Raw genomic sequence first — 25,903 nt, 5'->3', positions numbered from 1 at the left:
GGAGAGAAGATGTACATTTTTAACATTGATGGTCATTAACCACTGGAGAATCTACCACCACCACTGACAATTTTTAAATCACTATTGGATGCTTTTCTAAGAGTCCTGCTCTAGGAAGGCTTCCAGGGCAGGTCTCTGGCTTGTCAGACAGGGGTCAGACCAGATGATCACAATGGTCCCCTCTCGCCTTACACTCTCCAGCTAACCAATAGGCTGGTGGTCAGGGCGCTCACTGGGAAGTGGGTGCCAGTCCCTGCGCCAAGCCAGGCAGAGCTGAGAACTGAACCCGTCTCCCCCCGTCCACCAGGCGATTGGCGACACAGCCGGGGCGCGGGCAGCCGGACCTAGTGGCCAGAGCCCGAGCCCGCAGTCCCAAGTCAGGAGAGCAGCTGGAGCGTGCCCCTCCCGGCTGGCTGCCTGCACCTGCCCCGGGCTGCAGCTGGGCACAGCCCCCGCCATCCCCGGGGAGGGGCCGCCAGGCCGCAGGGGAGCGGGTGTGCGCGGCGAGCTGGCGATGAGCTCATCGCGGTCTGGCGACTGCTGAGAGCTGGGCTGGGGCTGGCGCGGCGCGGGGGGCCGCACGTCTCCGGCCGGCGCGGCACTGCACGGCACGGCGCGGCTCGCACTCCGGCTGCGCGCGGCTCGCCCACCGGCCGCTCCCCCCGCAGCAGGCTCGGGCTGGCGGCCTGGGGCTCGCATGGCCCCGTGACCCCTCCCCCGGCGGCGACCCCCTTCGGCTGGCTCGGGCGGCACCATGCTGGGCTCGGACGCGTGCGAGTTCGGCGGGCAGCTGCTGGAGCTGCTGCGGCTGGCGGTGTGCGCCCGAGGTGAGCGGACCGGGCGGGGCGGCTCCTCCGTGGGGGCAGCGGGGTGGGGCCGGCACCCCAGCGGGCGAGGGTGTGGGGCTGCGGGCCCGGGGCGGCAGGGTGGGGTGCGCAGAGGCGGGGGGTCTGTAGGGGCCGCCGGGGTGTGTGTGCACGGGAGGAGGGGAGTGCAGGTGTGTGTAGGGACAGTGGGTGTGCACAGGCGGAGGGGGAGTGGGTGTATGGCGGGGCCAGGCCGCCGGGGTGTGTGTGCATGGGTGGAGGGGAGTGCATGGCTGTGTGTGTGCAGGGGGCGTGCACGGGCAGGGGGGAGTGTGGGTGTGTGCAGTGGCCAGGGTCCGGTGTGTGTGCGTGCATGGGCGGAGGGGGGTGCAGGTGTGTGTGTGTGCAGGGGATGTGCACAGGCAGAGAGGGGAGTGGGTGTATGCAGGGGCCAGGAGCTGGGGTGTGGCTGGCTGTGTGCAGGGACCGGGGGTGCAGGAGCCGGGGCTCGGGGGTGCACACACCATGTGGGTAACTACGTATCCAGTCGGCTGCTCCCAAAGCTGTCCCTGGCCAGTGCCCCTCCCTGAGGTGTGAGGGGTTCTCCATGCCCAGCAGCCCCCAGCAGAGCCCCTCCTCCCCCGCCCCCACCAATGCTAACTCCCTGCAGTCTGGGTACAAGGGCTGGGGGCTGTGTGGGCTCAGCTGCAGCCAGGCTGCCTTTGCTCTACCCAAGGCCTGGCCGGGGCACTGGGGGTTCGCTGCCCTCTTGCTCTTACAATGGTATAGATTTGTCCGGATTTTCCATTGTCTTTTCAGGGTATCGAGTGTGGGCACAGAGGGGCAGGCCCGGCAGGGCTGGAGCAAGCACTGGGCGAGCCTTTGTTGTGCTGGGAGGAGCAGATGGGAGGTGGCAGGGAGAGGAAGGGGCGAGACAGTCAGTGCCCACGGTGAGCACCAGGACCTTCCCCATGTGTGAGCTGGTGGGGGATTTGATGCTAAGGAGGGGTCCTCATGGGTTGAGCCCTTGAGGCAGGGGGCTGACGGGTCACTGCCAGCTGGCATGCCAGCCTGTGCCAGGCAGAGCCGCTATGGCCTTAGGCTGGGGCGTGGGCCCATTTGCTGTCCCTGGTGTGGCTCCAGCCTCCTGCAGAACAAAAGTCCCCCGCGTCCTGCTGGGAGGAAAGCTCTGCAGGCCCAGACGAGTGCTGCTCAGCGCTGATGGTGGAGGGCTGGCAGGGTCCCCTGAGGGTGTGTGGGCTCCGCCACTGTCAATCCAGAGAGACAAGCCAGGCTCCGCAGAGCTGGGCGTGACTGGCTGCAGCCGGCAAGGCTATTGCAAACCCTCTGGAGTAAGGCTGGCTCGCTGACCCCCAGCACCTGCTCCGGCTTGAACCACTGGGAGCAGAGAGCCGGGACCCCAGTCCCAGCCGCTCTCTCAGCACAGCCTCGGCTTATTCCCCTGCTCCAGGGCTCTGGTAGGGAGCAGCTTCCCTGGCTCCTGCCCTACAGGCCTGTGATGACACCTCCCTCCCATGAGAAGCCTGGCTCAGGGTGGGGAGCAGGGCCCTATGTGGAAGGGGGGGGCCACCAGGCACAGAGCTGTCTCTGAGCAGAACTATCCCAGCTTCCCTCAGTCTGTCCCTGGGACCGGCCCCTACAGTCCTCTCAGTGGAGCCAGATGATGTCTGCCTTGGGAGCACTCCACAGGTCCCACTGTGACCATCCCCCCAGACCCCCTCTCTGGGATTAATATCCCCCCATATCTATAACCCCTCCTCCCCTTCTCTGGGTTCCAACCAGGCCACCCGCATCCTGGGCCCATCCCCCACCTCTCAGGGATTTGGGACATCGCAACCATTTCCATGGCAACAGGCTGTGATGTCACAAGCCCAGCATTATGACTTCACTGAGGAGGTTGGGGTGTGGTGGGCGAAGCTCGGGGAGGAGGGAGGGAGAAACTGGTCTGAGCAAGGAACTGGAGGGACTCGCTGTGGGGCACCAGGGGCTCAGAGGATTCCCCCCCACCCCAATCTCCCAGCCATGGGCTGTTCCCCTCTGGGAGAGCCCCCTGGCAGGGAGCCGGTAGAGGGCAGAGGAGGCAGCTGCTGGCGAACTCTCTCTCCATGCCTGAGGTGAGGCTGTGCTGGGCTGCTGTCTGCCTGGGGTCTCTGAGACTGGCGCGTGCCCTGTACTGGAGTCTGGGTGCTGACTGCTTTATAAGGGGGGCAGGACCCACTCCAGGGCACTGGGGGCTGCATCCTGCACCCTGATGCTGAGCAGCACCCCCAGCATGGGGCACTTGTTCAGCACGGCGCTGTTTGCTGTGGCCCCACTAGCCCAGTGAGCTTGTCTGAGGGTGTGGGGGCCTGCTGGCCTGGAGGGGAGCAGGGGCTTTCCCGTGAGCTTGTACCTTACTGCTGTCACAAACCGGGCCCTGCTTCTGCTGGAGCGCTCTCAGGTGCAGACGGGACTTGGGGCGGGGGTGCATGTGCGGAGCCCTCGCTTTCCCTCCCAACTGCCTGTCGGGTGTTCATTCGGTGGAGGAGCTCCAGCCTTGGTGCTTTGTAGGGGGGGAGGGGCTCATCCTAGCTCCCAGCATTGCCCAAGGCAAACAGGACAGCCCCGGCTCTGATGTCCACAGAGACCTAACATGTGCTTCCTGAAAGAGGCGTGAGCCACAGCGGGCAGTCGTTAGGGCCAGGGCTTTGGAGCTGTGCTCCGGCTCCGTTCCAGCTCCAGGCAAAAACCTGCTGCTCCGCGCTCCAGCTCCGGGCTCTGCTCCAAAGCCCTGGTTAGGGCACTGGCTCTGTGATGATGCCCATCGCTTGACAGAGCCCTTTGCCAGACAGCCCACCGCGCGCTGTGCCCCACCTAGAGGCCAGTCCCCTGCCTCACTCCTTGTGTGTCATTTGCACCTGGGCAGAGTGGATGTGAAATGCCAGCTGGTCAGGCTCAACATTGGCTCTGCCCAGTTGTGCAGTGGACCGTGCTAGGTGCCCGGTGGGGGCAGAGCCAAGGGCCTGCTGGCTGCAGAGGGCTCTGGCTGTGGGCCCTAGAGGGGTTCCCATGAGGTGTTACTGCTCCTGCCAGGTGATGCCTAATTACACTGTTCCAATGAGCTGAGCCCCTAACGCATCCAGGTTGCCAGGTCCCCACGGAGTCAGTCTCTCCCAGGGGCCAAGCCCAGCTCCATGTGCTACTCTCAGCCTGAGTGTGCACCATCCAGGAGCGGCCAGGCCCATCTGCAAAGTGTGGAGCTGCCCTTGTTCCCTGGGAGCCCCAACCCTGAGCACTGTCAGCTCATTAACAACAGCCACCTCTGGAGCAGAGCCTGCTCCTGGCCCCTTTGCTCTGGGGAGCCAGCTGGGGTTCTCTCAGGGACCCCACGGCTCCCTTTTCTGCCAGGGCCCAAGGGGCTGGGAAGGGACCTAGCCCAAAGTCCTTGGACTCTCCCTGCAAGCCCCAAGGCTGGGCTGAGTCTCTGGTTCAGGGCGGGGGAGGTGAAGGGGTGTTCTTCCCTGCTGCTGGTCGGAGGCAGCTCATAGAAGGGGGCCGGAGCCTGCCAGGTGAACGAACGGAGGGCGCAGCAGCCCTTTCCAGGCCCTAGCTGTAGGCTGAGGGAAGAGGCTGGTGAAATGGGTGTTAGTGGAAAGCCAGTGCCCATCACCTGGAGCTGTGCCCAGAATGCTGCTCGCCCACACATCCGTGGCAAGTCTGCCAGGCCTTGGGAAAGCTCTAGAGTGTTTGCACCCACAGGCAGCTGGACTCATGTGCCAACATTTCCCAGTGTGCCAGTGGGTGCGAGTGCTCTTTGGGGCGGGGACAAGTGTGATAGACTGGGTCACGGTGTGAGGGAACCAGGTGTTAGTATCAAACCTGGGGCTGGTTGGCTCCAGCTGCCAGGATCACGTCATTTACTTGCTGCCTGGCCTGCTCTAAACCCTGTTCTCCTGGCTCATGGACCTGCATGCTGGGGAGTTCTCCTGGGGCTTGATTCTCCATTGCCTTCACCTTGCATGCGGGAGCAGTGGCCAGCGTTTCCATGGAGGTGCTCCGGATTTACACCAGGCTGAGTGAGAGGAGCATCCACCCTGGGGAGAGGGCTGCATGCGGCATGTGCAGCCAGGAACCCCGGGGTTTCTATTGTGGGCTTTCTGCAGCATCCCCCCTCCCAGCATAGCAGCTGCTTCTCCTGGGGGTTGCTCTCGCCTCCTGTGCAATGGCCAATCCGCAGGTTCCTCAGAGCAGAGGAGCTCATCTGTGCCTTCTGCTCACCAGTGCTGCTAGCCATGGGGAGGGGTCGGGACCAGGCCTGAGAGCCTCGCCCAAGCCCCCAACCCTTCCCACATCCATGGTGGAGCGGGAGCAGACAGCGGCTTTCCTTCTCGCGCTCCTGGCAGGAGGAGAGGCCATGGGATCTGCAAGTAACTGAGCCCCGGTTTGAGTGGCAAAGTGTGCACAGCGAGCGGCGCCCCGTGTGCTCTCCCTTCCAGCGGTGGGCCCCAGAGCGCCCAGGCCAGGCCCACTGATGGGGGCTGGTGCAGTGAATCGAATGATCCGTTGGCTGTTTCCGCAGCCAGAGCTCGCCACTTGCTGCCTGGCCCTCGTTCTGTGCCTGTGGCATCGCAGACACGCCTGGTGTTGGGGCTCAGGCTGGCGATGGATGAGAGCCTTGCCCTGCCCGTGGTTGGAAGCTGCATCTCTGCAGCCCAGAAGCCACCAGCATCAGCAGCACAAAGGGGCCACTTGTCATCCTGCTCCTTGCCCAGACAGCTCCTCCCACCCTGTGACCTCCGAGCACTTCCCCAAGAGGTTAAAGGGGAAACAGAGTCTAGGGGCAGCTGGTGTGACACCACCATGGCCACAGAGTGGCATCTACTCGCGGCATGGCAGGTTAGTGACTTCCCGGGTGGAGAACAGAACTCCTGGCTCCCTGCTCTAACCAATAGACACCCTGCCCCAGAAAGGCCCCGGGCCATGCACTGCAGGCCTGCAGCATGGGCTCTCGTGGCTAGCAGCAGCCCCTGGGAAGGGCTCCGTCCAGCCCCCGTGGAGGCAAGCAGAGGCCTTTGCTTCCCACTTGTGCCATGTTGAGAGGGGTTAGAGGGCAAAGCAGCTGTGCGTGGTAAATTCCCTCGCATGACACGGCCCCCCAGAGCCCCCCACGGCCTACCTGAGTGAGGATTCCAGCCCACAGCACAGGCATGATCTGGAGTAATTCTCCTGCAACTGGGGAGCACGTGCCCCGCCCCGGTGCCCAGATGCTCCCCTCCTCACCCCCAGGGAGCGCTCCACAGAGCTCCCTACAGGTACAGTTACCAAGCAACCACCCACCTGGCTGCAATAGCAGCCTGCAGGTGCTGCACTATTAACTCTTTGGCTGCCTGACTGCATTTTACCAGAGCGGGAGGGAGGGGCCTCCCCCACTGAGACAGAAGGTCACAGCAGCTAGGGGGGCACTGGGGGTGTGTGTGCTGGGGCTTGCAGGGCACTGGGTGGTGAGCAGCTCTGGTGTTTGGGCTCAGACCTCAATCCAGAGATTTTGTCTCAATCCCACATTCTGAGTCCTAGCAGCACCCCAGCCTCCTGGCAGAGCCCTTAGACCAGAGGCTGCAGAAATGGGCCTCACCCAGCCAGGTCAGCAGCTTTCCTATGTAACTGAGGAAGTGGGGGCGGGCAGACTGTAGCCCAGCTGTGCATGCAGGCGGGTCTGAGGTGGCAGGGGAGGGAGGAGCCGCCTGTGAGATGGTCTCATTTGGAAACCAGGCTCACCCTTTGTCATAAGGAACTAAATCGGCAGCGCTCGGGCACCCCCCAGCAGGGGTCATCCCACACTCCCAACATGCTATAGCCCCAGCTCCACCAACCGCCAGCTCAGGAGCACTCAGTGTAGTTGTAGCCTGTCGGTCCCAGGATACTAGATGGGCAAGGGGGGTGAGGAGACCCAGAGCTCCGTGGAAGCCTGACAGCTTCCCTCTCACCAGCAGAAGTTGGTCCAATAAAAGATATTCCCTCACCCACCTCGTCTCTCCACGAGTAGGCAGGCTCAGATTTGTCCTGGGCACAGCGCTGCCTCTAGCTCTGCCTCCGACACTTCCCTAAGTAAATGCAGCTCGTCCAAGCTGCTGGCCTAAGGCTAAAGCCAGCCGAGTTCCCAGGTCCCCCCAGGTGCTGGTAATCCTCCCATTCTCCCAGGCCTGCTAGTGCAATGGGCTCCTACTCCTGGCTGGAATAAGTAGAAGGGATTTTGCTTTCTGCTCTGTGTTACTCCCAGTCCAGGCAGGCTCCCTGTCACTGGTGTCTGTGTCTCTGCAGGAGCCCCTCTTTGTCCTCAGGAGTAGGGTAAAGGGGAGAGCAGCATTCACTCTTCATCTGTCCAAGTCCTTCCTCACCGGGCTGGTGTCCCAGGCGAGGCTGCAGGCAGTGTCTGACTGGGTATGACTAGTGAGCTAGTGCAGTCACCAATCCAGTAGGATTTTGGACTGTCAGGGTCTAGCAGGGCATGTGACCGGCACCATGACATATACAGGAGTGAAGCCTCTGGAGGAAAATGCTGAACCAATTTCACTTTCCCTTCCAAGCAGCTGTACAATGTAGGCATCTCCCATGCATCTGTCCTGGGTTTTTCTCCTTTAATGACGTACATGCCCCCAGCTCTTGGCATGGAGTGGCTGTTGGGTGGCGCTAGGAACCTGCTTCACTTATGGGAAATTTGGGGGAAAAACCAAACACAAACCAGATTCTAATTAGTAGAATTAATTCAGGTTTTAAACGCTTTCTGTGAATGCCAAAAGCTGTTAATTGATGCAGATTGAAGACTCAGATTTTCGATTGCACATGGGTCGGGAAATACAGCGTTCAGGTTCTCCTGGCAACCTTAAGTGTTTGTGTGTGTGAAGGAGAACTACTGAAGGGTGGGAGGGTCAGTTGAGCAGCTCACAGCTTGTTGATGAAACCTCTTGAGTCTGTAAAATCAGACAGATACACAGGGCTAGGGCTGTCGTGTCGCAGCTGGCAGAGCTTAAATGAAAGCCGACCTGCAAAGGCAATGTGACAAATGCGGTGCTTTGCGCTTGGTAAGCGTGGGTGGGCTGGTTGGGAACTGTGATGGCTTGAACGGTTCACTTCCCTGCTTCCAAGCAGATGGATTGTTAATGAAGGGATTGGCCAGTACGTTGTCGCTGCTCAGCCTTCCTAGCGTTTCTGCTGGAATGGTGCGATGTCGGTGCTATACAGGCAAAGGCCGGGCCTGGCTGCCCGGCCCTCGCTGCACAATTGCACTGGGTGTTTGAGCTGGGAGGGGGACCCCACCCAGACTTCATCCTGGGATTCTTCTACAAATCACTGGCAGGGAAGCGTGCAGCAAACAGGGCATGTTGAGGAGAGCACTGGCCCCGCAAACTGACTCTTGAGTGGAACGGGAACATCAGGTGACCTCATGGGGCCAGTCAAAGCTGACCAGTGCAGCTGGAGTTGTGAAGGCGGGACACTTGCAGCGAATCACTCCCCTGTGCTGTGCAGTCTGGGGACTATTTGCAGAACTTGCTGAGTACCTGGAAAGAGGGGATCAATTCAAGGACGTGCTAAACTCCTCTCGGATGATTCAGGAACACAGGAGACTAGATCTGTTTGTACAGCACCTTGCACAGAGGGCGCCTGGTTCGTGGCTGGGGCACTTAGCTGCTACCGTAATGCACCTAATAGTTAACATGCGGCACCTTGCACAGTGGGATCCTGGATGCTACCGTAATACTTGTAATAGATAATGCACAGCGTTTAGCACAGCCTAGTCCATGTCTGGACACCATGGTAATACAAATAATAGATCAGGGCAGACTGTCAAACCTGGCGCTTGGGTGCTGCTTGCCGCAAACTGGCCTCACTGGTGTTCCTGGCTCTGGGTCACGCAGCGTCAGGCTGGAGCCAGTTCCCCAGCTACCTTCCCGCTGCTTTACCATTCCGAAGAGGAGATTGAATGTTTGCTATTTAAACAGGATGGCAAATGTGTAGGGTGGGCACCTGGAGCTGCTGGTGTCTCAAACAAGGCTGCACCAGAGTGCCTGGGCTGGGTGCCTGTCCTGCTGAGAAGTACCCCTGGGCCCCCCCGTGCAGGGTACTGCGCCCCTGAGATGCTATCTAGCCTGTGAATGCTCCCTGCTGGGTTGGGGGAGTGACTCCTCCCCACTTCTGAGTCTTAGCTAGGCTTCACAGCAGCACGGATGGCTAGGTCCTCTTGGAGTGCCACGCCTGATCCTGATGGGTCTGTCCACCAGCCTCAATCCTGCCTGGCTCTGGGGCGGCACTGGAGGTGCGGCGGTCTCACAGCGCGATAGCCTGAGGCACCGACTCTGCACAAGGCTGGGAATTTCTAGGCAGTCCTGTGCGGCTCTTCAGGTTCTGGGTGCTCAGATCCCCTTCAGCTGGAGTCTCTCAGGGCTCTTCTCGTCCCAGCAGCACTCATGCTGGGGCTCTGCGGTCCCTGTCAGCCCCCTCACACTGCAGTGACCCTGTGCTGCCACCTGAGGCCACAGAGCAGCCTGGGTGTCACTGGAGGCATCGCTTACCCTGCAGACCCCCTTGCTGGTGGTACTGAGTTGGCGAGAGCCTGGCGTGATGTGGAGCCTGGAGGCGGCAGGGCCAGCAGCTGGAGAGAGACTTCACCTGTAGGCTGACAAACCAGCTGCAGGGCTGAGCTGTGGGGAGTGTGGCCCCTGCCCATCACTTCCGGGGAGAGCAGCCAAGTGGGCACTCAGGGCCCTGTCTCCCATGCACACCTGGCCCTTGGACGTGGGACTGGGGTGAGGAAATGCCTTCACCCCCATCTGCAGTGACTAGATCCTAGCTCATGGCCCAGCCCAGGCCCCTCCCAAGGGGGACTGCAGCGTGCTCTTGGGGCATCACTAGGAACTGCACTTGGTCCTTCCCAGGGACTTGTCAGTGACTGGCCTGGATCTCTTCTGTTTGGCACTGGTGAGGCCACACCTGGAGTATTGTGTCCAGTTTTGGTTCCTCCTCCCCCCCACTACAGAAGTGATGTGGATAAATTGGAGAGAGTCCAGTGGAGGGCAACAAAAATGATCAGGGGGCTGGGGCACATGACTTACGAGGAAAGGCTGAGGGAACTGGGGTTATTTAATCTGCAGAAGAGAAGAGTGAGGGGGGATTTGATAGCAGCCTTCAACTACCTGAATGGGGGTTCCAAAGAAGATGGAGCTCGGCTGTTCTCAGTGGTGGCAGATGACAGAACAAGGAGCAATGGTCTCAAGTTGCAGTGAGGGAGGTCTAGGTTGGATATTAGGAAACACTATTTCACTAGGAGGGTGGTGATGCACTGGAATGGGTTACCTAGGGAGGTGGTGGAATCTCCATCCTTAGAGGTTTTTAAGGTCAGGCTTGACAAAGCCCTGGCTGGGATGATTTAGTTGGGGATTGGTCCTGCTTTGAGCAGGGGGTTGGACTAGATGACCTCCTGAGGTCTCTTCCAACCATAATCTTCTATGATTCTATGCCTGTGTGCTTCTTCCTGTGGGACCATCTCTGCTCTGTTCTGGCAGCTGAGGCTGGTGGCTGCATTTTATCCCTTGGTCTGAGGGATGTGCTTTGGGGCATGTGGGACTGTTGGGGGGAGGAGGGGCTGGCCTCCTGCTAGGTGGCCGTTCAGGGCAGTGTGGGGGGCCGTGCCCCGCTCGGTGGTCATGGGTGTGTGTGTGTGGCCACGCCCCGCTCGGCGGCCCTGCTCAGGGGAGTTGCTGTGATTAGGCAGGGTGCTGATGGGCTGATCAGCTGCTGGTACAGCCAAAAGCAAACAAATGAACTCGAGACTGATCTCTGGCTGCTTGGAGTCTGTCTGCCCTGCCTGGCACTTCCATTAACTGGGGGTGAGGCCAGCGCTTGCTGGGGAAGGTGGAGAATGGCTCTGCAGCTGCAATACACAGACCTGCCGGTGGCTGCAATGCATGGGGGGTGGCTGGGGCTGAGGCGGGGGGTGCAGAGTGGAGCTCTGAGGACTAGGCTGTCCCCTCCACCCAGGCTGCTCTTGGGGTGATGGCTTTGTTCCTGTGGGTGTGAGTAGAGAATTGCTATGGGGAGGGGAAAACCTGGCCCCTTGCTTCCTCGAGACTCCTGTCCCATCCCCCGCCACACCCCATTCTTCCTGGCACCACCCCACCCCATCCCTGTTCTCCCTGGCACCGCTCCCTCTCCCCAACAGGCTGCAGGTGCCCTGGGAAAGGTACCTTTCCCACCCCCAGCTCACACCAGCGTGTCTAGCCCCAGGGATTGGCACCTAGTTGGTGGGTGAGTGGCCATGGGGCTCTCCCATAGGAGACTGTGGGTCCCTCCTTGCTCTGACTGGCTTCTCCTCCCCTCAGATATCATGGTGGACAAGGATGGTGTGATGCCCCCCCTGGAGGAGGAGATGGATGATGTGGACTTGGCGTACAGGGCCCCAGAGAAGAAGACCCTCCAGGAGATCCAGCAGCTGGATGAGGGCGATGAGAGCTTGAACAAATACAAGCGGGTGCTGCTGGGGCCCATCCCAGTGGGTGTCGGTAAGGCCCCGGCTCAGTCTGCGGGAGCATGGGAGGGGTATTCTCGGTTGGGGAGGGGGTCTCTGTTTAATCCTCACCCGGGGCAGTACCAGTGGAGGAGGAGCCACGTGGAAAGTTCCTTACCTGGCTCCTTTCAGCTCCAAACTTGGAAGAGCAACTGAGTCCCGTGGTGGGGGTTGTGCCGCGGGGGAAGCAGAACGTCTCCTCTTGGTCTGGTGTCTGTCCCCGGTGGGGAGCTGCCATGTAGGGCTGTGAGCTGTGCCCATGTGGGCATGGGGGGCAGGTACATCACTGCACCTCCCTCTGTTGGGAATGGTGCTGCCTCAGCCTGTTCCTCCCCTCAGGGCCAGTCTGTGCCCCCAGACTTACGAAGGGGACACTGGTAGCTTTCCACCCACCTCTGAATTGTAACAGCTGTCTAGGGTCGGGTCTGTACTGCAGTCTCCTTGGTTACGTTATCGCCATAGTAGTTTCCATAGTAACAGTTATGGAGCGACCTTGTACCTTTCATTCGTAGGTGACAAAGATGGAGACCCCTTCCTGCTAGGAGTACCTAAAGCAGGGTGGGCAAACTATGGCCCGCAGGCCGGATCTGGCCCACCAGCCATTTTAATATGGCCCTCAAGCTCCTGCTGGGGAGTGGGGTCTGGGGCTTGCCCCACTTCAGCTGGGGAGCAGGATCGGGGGCCGCTTCATGCGGCGCCCGGAAGCAATGGCACAGCCCCCCTCCGGCTCCTACGTGTAGGGGCAGCCAGGAGGCTACGCTCTGCATGCTGCCCCCGCCCCAAGTGCAGCCCCCACTGCTCCCATTGGCTGGGAACTGCAGTCAATGGGAGCTGCAGGGGCAGTACCTGTGGATGGGGCAGTGTGCAGAGCCGCCTGGCCGCTCCTCCGCATAGGAGCCAGAGAAGGGACATGCCTCTGCTTCTGGGAGCCGCTTGAGGTAAGCGCTGCCCAGATCCTACACCCCTGAGCATCCCCTTGCCCCAGCCCTGATCCCCCTCCTGCCCTCCGAACCCCACAGTCCCAGCCTGGAGCACCCTCCTACACCCCAAACTCCTCATCCCCAGCCCCACCCCAGAGCCCGGATCCCCAGCCGGAGCCCTCACCCCCAGCCCCAAGCCCCCTCCCACACCCTGAACTCCTCATTTCTGGCCCCACCCCAGAGCCTGCACCCCCAACCAGAGCCCTCACCCCCTCCCACACCCCAACCCCAATTTTGTGAGTATTCGTGGCCCACCATACAATTTCTATCCCAGATGTGGCCCTCAGGCCAAAGAGTTTGCCCACCCCTACCTTAAGGCGTAGACCCACACACAGTGCCCCGAGTGGGGACAGCAGTGCGGTGCTGCATTGTCACCACTATACGGGGGCTTGGCTGTCCTGCCCCCTTCCCAGGCTACTGGTTATTCCCCACCCCCTGCTTCCTGTGCCTTATCTTGGCAGTTGACATCAGCTCCTCTCCTTTGGCATGAGGGTAAGTGGTGAGCTTGATTTGCTGAGTTAGCCAGCCGGGAGTCCAGTGCATCTGAACGCTGCTGAGGCTATAGCATTTCTCCGTTTGCATGGGGCGGCTTCTCACCCGTGAGCGACGGGCCTGGGTCTGCGCCACTGCATGGCCTGAGTGGTGACACATCCAGGCGTCCCCTGTAGTTGTAGGCAATGACGCAGACCAAGAAGAGCGTGAATAAACGCCCTGGTGGTGGGCAGCGAGCAGCTGTGTACCACTGACCTCCTCAGTAACCCCACAGGGAGTTCACTGCATGCTGCTCCGCACCGGTAGAGCATGGACGCTAATGGCAGAGAAGCACCGTTAGCTCCCAACTATTAGATTGTTCCCTACAGCATTTTCTCCAGGGCTTCGTCCAATCTAGTCTTAACTGTCCCAGGCCCTGGGAATGCCACCTGATCTCTTGGGAGAACCCTTTGTTCTGAGATGAGCGTTACGTGTGTCTGGGCCCACCCAGGGGGGAGGCATCTGTTTCCAAGCAGAATGCCTGGCCTGTTTAGACTCTCCTATGCGCGCACACACCAATCCCCAATTTCCCTGAAACCCTGGTCACCTCACACCTAATAAAGGGCTCCATTTGGGTACAGATGGGAAATTCTCCAGTCATTGACTTGAACATGGGAAACACTTGTGATGGTACGGAGCTGGCGCAGGGTGATGCTCCTACGCTGTATGACGCTCCAACAGGAGCAGCTATAATGCAAGCTGAAGCAGAGCTAAAATATTGCACAGACGTGGCTGTAACTCAGTTAAGCTCTCCCCTGTTCCGGCCCAGCAGCCGCTCCAGGGCAGTAGTGGTTGGAAAGCAGGGCAGGGTAGGACAGCGTGTTTCTCTGTTGTGTCTTAGCTTCCACTGAGGGTTGAATTGATTTCCTAGCTGAGTGGCCTGGAGGTGGGCTGGGCCTTGGAGAACGTTTTGCAGAGCTGCTGCCTCAGCCTGTGACTGAGTGGTTCTCTGGGGGGGAATCAGCAACTTGTAGTGTTTGGCAGAACCCAGAGTGCCTTGTGCGATGTGCGTGTTCCAGATCTCCTCCCTTCACACCAGTGTCACACTGGCCCCCAGCGCTCACAGGGTACATGTTTGCAGGCTCTTCCCATTTTCCACTTAGCTGCTGCTTAGCCAAGTGAAGAATTTGATTCTTTGGTCTTCTAAGCCAATCAGTCTGGCTCGCTCCGCAGTATGTTTCTCTTCAAAGAAAAGTTAATTTGCTAAATTCTCCATTTTGTTTTATTAAAGGAACAACTGGATGTGTGGCCATTCTTTTGTCTATAAAGGCCATGCTTGGACTCCTTAACTATCAAACGCTTGAAACAGGAGATTCTTGATATTTCTGTCTGAAGATCTCCTTGGAAGACTCGGAGGTGGGAAGGGGGAGATGAGCTGGTGGTGCTGACAAATGAATGAAGAGCACCCAATAAATATCAGAGGAGATAGCGTTATAGAGGGTATCACCCAAAAGCAACTGTCACTAAAGTTTTGACTTGTCTGATGGAAATCTCATTTGCTCTCAGTTCTGATCCATTTCCTGTGGTGCTGCTGGCAGACTGGGCTTCTAGGGGAAAATGGGTATTTTTACCATATGTTAGGATGTGTTACACGCCTAGTGTAGACTAGGGAAGTTGTAGTTACCTCCACCAGCTAACATGTGTTATGTCCTGGGGAAACCTAGGGTTCAGCTTGCCCAGTCTACACTAGGACTGTAATACAAGTGTTAGTGCACCTTTTGTGTAGTGAAGGCGAGGCTGTGGTCTTCAGGAAAAACAGGGTAGACAAGGCCTGAATTTCTAATGTAAAAAGCAATGAGGAGAGAGCCCTTCCCAGCCAGGCCTTCTCTATTTGTCAGAGAAGCAGGAAAGGGCAGGTGCCCAGTTTCTCCGAATAAACCCAAGTTAGGCCATTCCCATGGGAAGCCTTCCCCAGCTGCTCTAGCTGGCCAGCACTCGCTGGGGGAGAGCAGCAGCAATCCAAAACACTCCAGCCATTGCAATGGGGCAGTTCCTGTGGGAACCAGCCTCCGTGTCCTGACGCTTGCCCCGAGTGCTCCACTAGCAGAGCTGTGGCTGGAGTCCAGCTCTTCTCCTGGGCCCGTTCACCTGGCCTTGGCCCCCTCTGCGTTTATAGCAGCAACAAAGACCAGATCTGAGTGTGGCTGGGAGCTCTGGCTGGGCGCTGTCGGCAAAGGCACCTTGGCAAGAGAAGCTGCAGCCCCATGGTCACACGTGCCCAGTCTGTCTTGGAGCCAGCGCCCAGGCCTGGAGCTGCTGAATTACAGCATTAGGGGAGGGCAGAGTGGCTGGCCAGTGCTGCTAGGTGGGACTCCAGGCTGAATCATCAGTGCAGGGAGGGCCAGTGATAAACAGCAGTTCACAGATGTGCTTTAAATAGCACAAAGGAGGTGAGGGCCAAAGCAGCTGGGAGCCTGGTTAGCTCCAGCTCCTCTTGGCTGGGTTAGGGGGAGATGGGAGACGTGAACCCCCTGGTGCAATGTCAAGACTGGGAAATAGGGGCCGACAGGGCAGCACTCCGAGCTCACGGTGGCTGCATTTGCCCTCTGGCTCTGGAGGCAACAGTGGGCACCTGAGCGTCTCCCTCTGCCATGTACTGGGTTCATTGGAATGTGCGGGATCCAGCCAGGGCTCATCCCCTGAAGATCAGGGCTCCTCCTGCCTGCCCCACAGGGCAACCCACAGCCCCTGGGCTTAATGTTGTACCTGGGGGCGGGGGAGGGGTGCTTCCGGGCCCCCACTAGGCCAGGAAGGGGATGGTTGCAATTCTACGGACTCATCTGCTTGTGGAGGGATCTGGCACTGCTGCTGTTGTGTGGATCTTCTCACTGCCTCCAGGGCCTGTGGCGGGGATAGGAAGGGGCCGGGGCCTGAGGTACATAGGTGTTACACAGTTCCCTTGTTACAAAAGTCAGCTGGTAAGAATGAGAATTAAGAGGCGGGGACGGCCATACCTTGGCACAGATTTGTTCTGTGTCTGTACAGCATCTAGCACAGGGTGCCTTGATCCTGACTGCAGCCCCTCAGCACTGCCGCATCCCCAACCCCAGCTGAATAATAATATTGGCCACGGCAGAGCCAATCACTGTATAGGTGGTGAGGGATGCCCACTAGAATGCCCCTGCCAGCTGCTGCATCTCCCCTTGTTTGGGACTTCTCCTGTCACCTGCGTGGGAGCCTCAACCCTGTGTGGGCACCCGCCCTCTTCTGACGTCAGCCCCACTGACTCGGACTCTGATCCTTGGTATCAACCCCGGCCTGGAACCTGACTGAGAACTCCTCAGCTGCTCCCAGCTTCAGGTTTGCCCCTGCTCTGACCGTTGGTCCTGACTGCCTTTGTCAGGATCCTGACACCCGTATCTGTGCCCTGGGCCTGATGCCACCTGGCTCTGCCTGCAGCTAGACAGCTGGAGACGGCATGCAAATGAGGCAGTGCCCTAATCAGCATATCTGATGGTGAGGCACTTCCTCATTTGCATAATATTCCTTTTCCCATTCCCCCCTGTGCTCTGCCTCCAGTGCCCCGCTCTCTGGCTGGATTCCCCACATGATCTCTGTGATGGGTTAACCCCTCACTCCCTCTGGGGTGCCACCAGATGTACTGGGGTACCACTGAGCCTGCCTATTCCACCAGCCTGGGCTCCCTTACACTGTCCTGCTGAGCCAGGCCCTCAAGCCTCCTCCAGCACACACACAGGTAGGGCCACACCCAGCTGCAGAGAAACACAGACACTGAAATCAGCTCTGCCTGGGAAGACTCAGCTAGGGAATTGCCCAGCACTCAAGTGCACGCCCCCTCTGGGGTGTAAATACAAAATTATATCGTCTTGCGCTGCACAGAGAACTGTACAGCATAAGCTCATGAAATTTGCCTGCTTCCCTCAACGTGGAGGAAGATATGCACAGTCGTCCGTCCCCCCCCCCGGCTATGAATTCCACAAACTGGTTTTAGAGAAAACAAAAACAAGTTTATTAACTACAAAAGGTAGATTTTAAGTGATTATAAGGATTAGCAAATGGATCAAAGCGGATTACCCAGCAAATAAAACAAAAACTGCAGTGTGAGCTTAATACACTAAAGGAACTGGTTACAAGTAGTAATTTCTCACCCTAAATGTTGTTTTAGGCATTTCTTTCAGGGGCCAGACACCTTTTCCAGGCCCACATTACCATCCTCCTCTCGATTCCATGGCGACGCTCACTGTGCCCTCTCCATGCTGTGCGAGCCCCGGGCTTGCCTTGTGCTCTGTGGGGAGCGGCGCCATGGTAGCCTGACACGTTCTGCCTTGGTTGGTCAGAGAGCCCCTTGGCTGGGTAGGGAGCCCCCACCTTCAGCAGGCTCTGCAGTGCCAGGGCTTCTGTAAGCCTGTTTACAAGATGGGCCTGCGGCTGCATTTCCCCTCCTGGCAGGGTTGGTGCCAGGCCCCGTGGCCTGACAGGCAGGAGAGGTGTGATGGGGGCTCCGTCTCCCCTCCACCTTCCAGCGTGAAAAATGGTTTCAGATTATAAGTAATGGAGGGGGTGGGGCGACAAATTCTGTGAATGAGATGGGGGCTGCAACTGGGAAAGTTTGACAACCGCTGATCTAGAGCCAGCTTGCCCAGCAGCCAGCTAGGCGCTTGTGACTCGCCTGTAGCTTGTGGCTCGCCCGTGGAGCCTCCCTATGAATCCATGAGACAACACAGGCCTATCCTCTGGCTAGGCCTGGCTGCGCCGCTGAACAATCCCTTCTGCCTAGTGGCCACCTCCGCACAGCCCCCTAGCTGCAACCCCAGAGACCTGGATAGCCGGCATTTCCTCTGCCCCACAGTCACGTGGGCTGGGCCACCCCTGAAGCAGCCGAGGGTGCACTAACCCTGCCTGTCTGAGGACCACCCCTGCCTGGCACTGGGTGGAGCAGACAGCAGCTGCCCTTCTGGTCATGGGCATGCAGGTCCCGGCCTGGCTGATCAGACTTGAGGAGCACTACAGGAGGATACCTGTGGGCTCTGTAGCCTGGGCAGGTGCTGGCTGCGCCCTGCCATCCCAGCTTAGTTTGAGCTTTCTGAGCAGAAGCTTCTGGCAGGGCAGCCCTTGTCCTGGGACGGGGAGGTGGCCTCTAGTTCTCGGGGTTGTTGGCAGCCATGCCCTCCCCGGGGGCCAAAGCTGGGCAGAGGCATAGGGGACTCTATTGTAAGGTCCCTGGAATAGATGTGTTGGATTCATGTTGTTTGTGATGTTCACAATGATTGATACAGACGGGTTTGTTGTATTGGTTTATTCTAGTGATATGAATAATGTCAGAGCCATGGGAGCTGCCCCGTTAGGAATAGGGTGGCGGCATGGTGAGCTACTGCTGGGCTAGGGTGGGCACAGCGGGCAGCAGCTGCAAAGGGAGCCTGGCCTGGAGCTGGGCAGCAGGACGGCTCTGTCTGCAAGAAGCTGCTAAAGCAAAAGGTTTGGATGGCAGAATAAGCTGTGTTCTCTTGGAAAAGCCGGGGGGGGGGGGGGGGAGAGGGGAGGATCGGGTAACAACCGTGACCAGCTACCGACTCTGCCCCCTCCTGCCATCTCTAGATCCCAGCGTGGCTAACGTCACCTTGACGAGACTGACTCTGCTGTGTGACCAGGCTCCAGGGCCCATCACCATGGACTTAACAGGTGAGCAGGGCCAGCCCAGCACGCCCCCTGGCAGGGGCAAGGATGTGGGGGGAGCAGCTAAATAAGCCGGCAGCCACTCGCAGGCTAACCCCCCCGCTCCCGTGGGAGATTCTGCCCTCGGGGGAGGTGTGGGGGGAGGGGGGAGACAGGTCACATTCGCCCTCAGTCCATCCCTGCTCCTAGGTGTTGGAATCCCAAGGGGACGCTGTCCATGCCCAAGTGTCTGGGGAAGGGCGGGCTCTGGGCCCTGGTGGAAGGGGGGCAGGGACAGGCAGGCTGACAGCTCTCCTCTCGCTGGTGCAGGGGATCTGGAGGCACTGAAGAGCCAGTCGTTTGTGCTGAAGGAAGGGGTGGATTACAGAGTGAAGATCTCGTTCAAGGTGAGCTGATCCTGCAGCAGGCAGCATGGACCCTGGCTGGGCCTGATGCATTCGCTTGCTGCATGCGGGTCAATGAGCACCGTCTCCTCTGGCAGAACAACTGGTCATGACTGACACTGCCTGGCACTTGGCTGGTGGCACTCTCTGGAATGTGCCCTGCTGCCTGTGCTCCATGGTGACACAGGTCAGTGCAGCCTGTGATGGTGGATGCCCGGTGCAGTGACGCTGCTGGGTGCGCGCTCTTCCCACTGCGCTGCGGACTGCGTGCCGCTCTCCTGCATGAGAGCCAGGCTGAGCTAGAGGCTCGCACGCTAGGATGGGAAATGGGGGGCAGGCAGCGAACGAGCAGGACCTGAGGGCAGATAGAGCCCCTGTGTATCAGATGCCTCCCTGGTGAGTGCTCAGGGAGGGTCACCGCCATCTGTCCTGCAGCTCTCCCAAGGCTGCTCTCCATGGGGTCTCCAGAGGGAGGTCTCCTCCGGCAGGCCCCTGACCCTGACCCTTCTGCCCTGCAGGTGAACAAGGAGATTGTCTGTGGCCTGAAGTATTTGCATCACACCTACAGGAAAGGCTTGAAAGGTGAGTCTGCACCTTGGCCTGGCTGGTCTCCAGGTCTTGCATGGGGCTCCGTGGGGGGCTGGTCATGTGGAGCTCGGCAGTGTGATATGGGGTGGGGGTACTCCTGGTGCTGGTCAAGCGTTCTAGCCCCACCCTTGGCCCCGAGTCACCACAGGCATTTGATGCTCCCCCCCCACACACTGTTGCCACCTGGTGTCTGCTCCTGAGCATTCGCCCCTGTTCGTGCTGACGGCTCCCCCTTCTCTCTCTGTGCCCAGTGGATAAAGACGTCTACATGATGGGCAGCTATGGACCCCGCGCCGAGGAGTACGAGTTCCTGACCCCCCCGGACGAGGCCCCCAAGGGCATGCTGGTGCGGGGCACCTACCACATCAAATCCTTCTTCATTGATGACGACAGAACGGACCATCTCTCCTGGGAGTGGCACCTCTGTATAAAGAAGGACTGGAAGGATTGAAGCCCTCCCCTCCTCCCCACCCTCCCCCATCCAGACTAACTTTAACATGAATTAGGGGCAAACGAGCCTTACTGCAAACACAAGGGCTCTGGCGCCGCTTCCCGGGTCTAGCCAAGTCAGGCAGCCGAACAGGGCACCATGCCCCCCCGCTCTAGTGCTTCTCTCCCCTCTGCCATCTGCAGCCACGTCCTCCCCATAGTACATTACCCCAAGCAGGCTGCTGAGCCCTAGTCTGAGCCAGTGCCTCAGTCCCTCCCCTGCCCACTCCCTGCTCTGTGCCTGTCTTTACTTTGCCAAGGACTAGGGAGTGCAGGACTCCCCCTCCCTAGACTCTGCTGCTGCCCAGCGGGCCCCTCTCAGTGTTGAGCCCAGCTCCCCTCAGCATGGCACAGGGCTCACTGTGCCCCCAGCTGCGGGTATTAGAGCCTCCTGCCACTTTCACAAGGTTCTTCCAAACAGCCGCTCCCAAAGATCACCACCACGCCCCTGCCGTTGCTCGTGTCTCAGCGTTAGCGTTGCACTGCTGGCAGGGTGCCTTGCATCAGCCTTGCGGTGCCCTGGGGGAGCTCCCTGAGCCTGTCCTATGCTGAGAAGCAGCCGGAGGGTTTACTGGCTTAGCCCAGCCCCCCCATTGATGGCTGTGTATGTGAAGTCCCTGTCTGTCTGCCTCTCGAGAGATCCTGGCTGGAGCTGCTGTGCCACCCTCAGCGTGGAGCTCTGTGCTGCCCGTTCTGGCCATGCCAGCTTGCCTCACTCCACTCATTGCAAGCCCTCCCCTTGCCACACAACCAGCCCCAGCCTCTAACAAAGCCCAGGGCCCTTTGCATTTGATTCAAATGAAGGTGGCTCACCCTTTGGGGATCGGACTCCCAGGGCGGGGTCAGGGTTAGTTTTCATTGCTGGGGGGTATTTTGAATACTGACTTTGTCCAGCATTTCCACCACTGGCTCTGTAGTGAGTGAATGAGTCACAGCTCTGGGTGAGGGTGTCCCGGTTGTGTAAGGGGCTGTGCCAGCTCACAACTCTGCGCCTGCCGGCCCCATGGCCTGTGCTCTGTGCTGGGCCAGTGTAGTCCTGAAGGGTGCCCTGAACGCGTCTGTACTGGCCCTTCCTCACCTGTCCCACTGATACCCCTGGCTGTGCTCTTGGTCATTACCATTAAACGTTACCGCCTCTCTTTGACTTACGCCCGTGTACGCCTGTGCTTCGTTCACGTGCCAGCTGGGTGGATGGGGGTGCTATTTACAACGCAGAACACTGCCTCCCTTCCCCTCAGTTACCAGCAGCGAACATGGGCACCTGTGCTGGCGGTGCCAGGGAGCGCAAGGTTCACAGGCAATCAATAGACAAGGGAGCACGTGGCTCCGGTCCCTGCCTTTGGGATAAAGCAGCCTGGAGAGCTACAGGTCCCAGCAGGCAATGCGGCCTGAGGGCCGTACCCCTCTGTTCCTTAATGAAGCTCCAAAATGGATGTTGTTAAGGACAGTCTGGACCCCAAGCTGCATTTTACCCCACCCCAGAGCAGACTCTTGGGTGATTGCACCCCACAGAGCAGGCACTGGGGGGATCGTTCCACACGCACACAGCCAAGGACCTGTCCTCAGGGCGGGGTCTGCTGGGGTTTGGTCATGACCCGTTCTTCTGCCCGGCTGCTGGCCAAGTGTGTGGGTGCCAGCTGGCCGTGGCTGGCCTCAGCTGCCGCAAGCCGTGTTCCCAAATCCCAGGACTGGCCCCGCACCTGGGAACAGGGATTTTAAATAAATGTTGGGCTCTCTCTTGGCCTTCTGCCTTCGAGCCTTCAGGCTGTGGGCTCTGCTGTGGTGGCTCCCCGCTGCGTCTGGTGCTGTCTCCCAGCAGCTCAGGGAGCCTGCTCACGTCCCTGCAGGGCCCCCGAATCGCACCAGTAACACCACAGGAGTGAATGGCTGTTAGCATCGCCCTGAGCCGTCAGCCAGCTCCAGCTCCACTGCACCCTGGGCGCAGGTGCCAGCTGCAACTGGCCCCCAGGGCCTCTGTTGCCCAGAGCGACCCAGGCACGTGGACACGGTGAGGCTGAATGTTCCACCTGTGCCTTCCTGTGAGGGTACCCGTCTGTTACCCCTGACAGCTGCCCATCCTGCTGTCAGCCCACCCCAATGTACCCCTGCCTTAGGCCCTGGCCATTGCTACCATAGGTCAAAGCCCTCTGCCTGGGCCACAGCTGACACTATATTGGGAAAGTCTCTTTGTCCAGACCTGGGACACTGCTGCCCCTCCCCCCACCCAGGCCCAGGGCAAGTGTGGTAGGAGCTGCGCCCAAGGGAGGGTGCCAGGGGATCTGCACCCAGGGGAGGGTGTCAGGGGATCTGTGCCCAAGGAAGGGTGCCAGGGTCTCTGTGCCCAAGGAAGGGTGCCAGGGGATCTGCACCGAGGGGATCTGCGCCCAAAGAAGGGTGTCAGGGGATCTGCTGCCCAGCCCCAGGGCAGAATGCAGTGGGAGCTGGCCTTTGTCGTTCACAGTCCCCAGCCAGGGCCTGAGAACTGGGCTGGAAAACAGCTCGTGCAGCCACCTGCTCGTTCCTGGCTGGACGCCTTATCTGAGGCCGATCAGCCAGTAACAAAGGGACACGAGCGCCATGGGCCAGGCGCCACCCGCTCCTCCGTGCCCTTATCTGCCCCCCTCGCCTCAAGAACGCCTTCTCCTGCTGGTGGCTGGTGCACTGCTTGCCTGCTCCCCGCGCTGTCACCATGGGCTGCTCCAAGTCCCAGCTGCTCGTAGTCCTGCTGCTGTCGCTGGCCTGGCTGGTACCCGCCTGGGGGGCAGACAAGGAAACCCAGGTCGAGGAAGGGGTGGTGGAGGAGGAAGAGGAGGATGTCGTCTCTGATGAGCTCCTGGAGGAAGAGGGTGTCTTGGTGCTCCATCAGCACAACTTTGAGCGAGCCCTGCGTGAGCACCACCTGCTGCTGGTGGAGTTCTGTAAGTTGGGGGCGGGGGAGTGGGGAGGCAGCTCAGACCAGGCAGCGGGTACCAGCAGCAGCATGGGCCATATCCCCAGCCAACCACCCAGCTGGGCTCACGGCAAACCCTGTGCGCTGCCACTGAGTAGCCGTGGAGCCCTGGGGCAGGGGCCCCAAGGATGCCCTCTCCGTTCTGGGGTTAGGCATGTGCATTCCCTGCTGGTCACTGGCTCTTGGGAGCACTTGCTAAGGGGATGGTGGCCGCAGCTGTCAGCGCAGGTGCTTGGCCCTGTCAGCTGCCAGTGGGACCCTGGGCATCTGTGCTCTGAGCGCCAGGGAGAGCAAACAGTGGCTGCCCTGTGCTTGGCTGCCCTTCAGCGCAGGGCTCAGGTGGTGGCTTTCCCACAGGAAGGGTGTCCTGGCCTGAGAGAGGAGACACTGGCTGGTTAAACATTAATGTGCAGGCAAAGCTGTGCCCAAGGCCCAATGACCCCCTAGGGCCACAGGAGCCGGGGACCAGAAAAGTGGCACAAGCAAAGCCACAGAGCCAGAGCCGTGATTAGACCCAGGCAAGCACCGTCATGAGCCTGCCCTGGGCGCAGAGCCTGCCAGGGTCTCCCCTGGGCATAGCTCCAAACGCTCTTTCTGGACACAGAGCCTGTTGCGTTCTCTCCTGTCCCCTGGCTGCAGAGCCCAACATGTGCTCCCCAGGGCCTGGGTGCAGATCTTGCCATGTTCTCCCCTGGGCACAGATTCCAATGCGCGTGCTCCAGGGCCTGGGCGCAGAACCGGCAACACTCTCCCTGGGGCCTAGATGCAGAGCCCTCCTCCCCACCATTTAGTCTGGGGGCCTCCACGCCAGTCACTGCCTCAAGCAGCTCCACTGGGAGCTCCTTGCTCAAGTGCATGTGGGCAGGCGGGTTGTGGCTCTGCTCTGGCTGGATGCAGGCGCACAGGGCCTAGCTTCAGAGCCAGAGGCCGTGAAGTGACCCGCATGGCCTGGCTCACAGTGTGGCACGGCACTCCCAAGTATGGCTCCATGGGGGTCCCGGCCGGCCAGGGTCCCAGCATACTGGCTGTGTGTGAAGGAGCCAAGGCTGCCCAGCTGGGCACTGCTGCCTCTGGTGCCAGGCCCAGGCTGCTCTTTAGGCCAAGCTATTGTGGGGGGGGGTCACCCTTACTGGAAGTATGTGACCCCACAGGGAAGCCCCGTAGCCCTGAGGGGGCCTGTCCCGAGTCACAGGCCAGGTGCAGTGAATGGGTCCAGCTTCAGTGTCCCCAGGCCTTGTTGTGAACTGGGGCCAGAGCAGGGCCATGGGGGAGGGAGGGGGTGCGTGGCACCAGGCTGAGTGTCCCCATGGAAAGGAGCCATAGCACCCCAGGGAAGCAGAGTGAGCACATTTCGGGGGTGGAACAGAGCCAAGGGAGCCTTGGAGGCGCAGGCATGTCCCACACCTCAGGACTGGCCCACAGCGTGTGCTGACAGCAGGAAGGGACCAGCCAACACATCACCCAACGGCATGGGATCCCCCCGACAGCCCTGCCGAGCGGCACCGTCCCACCTTGTTGGGTGGCATAGGGGGCCAGCAGAGAGGGCAGAGCACATGGGAATGAGAGGCAGGCCAGGGTGGGTTGTGCTTCCAGGCCCTGCAGCAGGCTGCGTAGCCTCAACACTGCCCCAGTGGGAACCCTGCCTTCCAGGTGGATGTCAGATGGGCACTGCCCTTCTGGCGGAGCCAACCACAACCATTAACCTGCTAGGGTGACAGCTGGGCCAGGCTGGGCAAACCTGGGCTGTTCCAAGGGGCAAGTCTGTGCGAAGCCCCCTGCCCCACTCTGGGTGCTCATGCCATCCCTCTCCCAGCCCCCAGCAGGCCTCAGGCTGTGACAGTGGCCCCTGCTGGACTCTGCCCTGATCGACCCAGGATTGGGAGCGGTGGGGCAACAGAGCTTGTGGTGGTGGAGCCCCCGGGAGGATTTCAGCCGGGGGGGGAGGGGGGGCAGGGTAGGATGCTGGGGGCTGCTCCAGGCAGAGCCGGGGGTCTCACTGCTCAGCCTGCCCCTTTATCACAGACGCCCCCTGGTGCGGGCACTGCCAAGCCCTGGCCCCTGAGTTCACGCGTGCCGCTGGCATCCTGAAGAATGACTCCGCGGGCCTGCGGCTGGCCAAGGTGGATGCGATGGAGGAGACGGACCTGAGTGCGGAGTTTGGCGTCACAGGGTACCCGGTGCTGAAGCTCTTCCGAGATGGGAATCGCACACACCCCATAGACTTCACAGGTACAGCCTGACACTGCTCGGGGGTACCTGCTCTGGAGCATGGTGCAGCTGGGAAGGAGCCTTACCCAGCACAGCCTTGGGGTGTGGGGTGGTGGTGTAGAGAAGGGGCTGTGGGTTTGCAGTGCAGGAGAGGGGCTGTGTGGGGCCGTGGGTGAAGGTGCGGGGGAGGGGCTGTGGGGATGGCGTGCAGAGGAGGGGCTGTGGGGGGAGGGTGTCGGTTTGCAGTGTGTGTGTGGGGGTATAGGTTTGCAGTGCGGGGCAGGGGTGTGTTGGGGCTGTAGTTAAGGGTGCAGGGGAGGGACCGTGTGGGTTTGTGGTGCAGAGGAGGCGCTGTGAAGGATCTGCAATGTGTGGGGGGGTTGGTGTGGGAGAGGGGCTTTGGGGCTGTAGGTTGGGGTGCTGGGGGGTTGTGGTGTGTGTGTGTGGTGTGTGGGTCATGGGTCAGGGTGCGGGGGAGGGCTGTGGCTGAAGAGGGGCTGAGGGGGGTGTTTGCAGTGAAGGGGTGGCTGTGAGTTTGCACTGTGGGAAGAGCTATGTGGGCCGAGGTGTAGGGGACTGTGGCTTTGTGATGCAGGGGAGGGGCTGTGGGTTTGCAGTGTGAGGGAAGGGTCATGGGGGCCGTGGGCCAGGGTGGAGGGGAGGGGTTGGGGTGTGTGTTTGTTTGCAGTTCAGGGGGGCTGTGGGGAGGTTTGGGATGTGGGGGAAGGACTGTGGGGGCCGTGGGCCAGGGTTCAGGGGGGACTGTGGCTGTGTGG

At 60.1% G+C, this 25,903-nt stretch overlaps 2 protein-coding genes across 2 annotated transcripts in view; both read left to right on the top strand.

The window, feature by feature from the left end:
* The first annotated feature begins 667 nt into the window (after window positions 1-667).
* ARHGDIG (Rho GDP dissociation inhibitor gamma) lies at window positions 668-21,097 on the top strand. Its single transcript, XM_024197838.2, has 6 exons — window positions 668-827; window positions 11,180-11,359; window positions 18,432-18,515; window positions 18,819-18,895; window positions 19,411-19,474; window positions 19,732-21,097. Exons 1-6 carry the CDS (start codon window positions 755-757, stop codon window positions 19,929-19,931), a joined length of 678 nt encoding a protein of 225 aa, XP_024053606.2. The 5' UTR covers window positions 668-754; the 3' UTR covers window positions 19,932-21,097.
* Window positions 21,098-22,658: 1,561 nt separating this feature from the next.
* The window catches only part of PDIA2 (protein disulfide isomerase family A member 2), a 10,166-nt gene continuing 6,921 nt past the window's right edge, over window positions 22,659-25,903 (top strand). The window contains exons 1-2 of the mRNA XM_024197831.2: window positions 22,659-22,887; window positions 24,942-25,148. Of these exons, the coding sequence (XP_024053599.1) occupies window positions 22,659-22,887; window positions 24,942-25,148 (436 nt within the window). The remainder of the gene's footprint in view (window positions 22,888-24,941; window positions 25,149-25,903) is intronic.

Source organism: Terrapene carolina, unplaced genomic scaffold (genome assembly GCF_002925995.2).
Source record: "Terrapene carolina triunguis isolate 2854851 unplaced genomic scaffold, T_m_triunguis-2.0 Scaffold93, whole genome shotgun sequence".
Lineage (NCBI taxonomy): Eukaryota > Metazoa > Chordata > Testudines > Emydidae > Terrapene > Terrapene triunguis.
The sequence above is the reverse complement of the archived record's forward strand: the minus strand, read 5'-3'. Positions and strand labels throughout refer to the sequence as shown.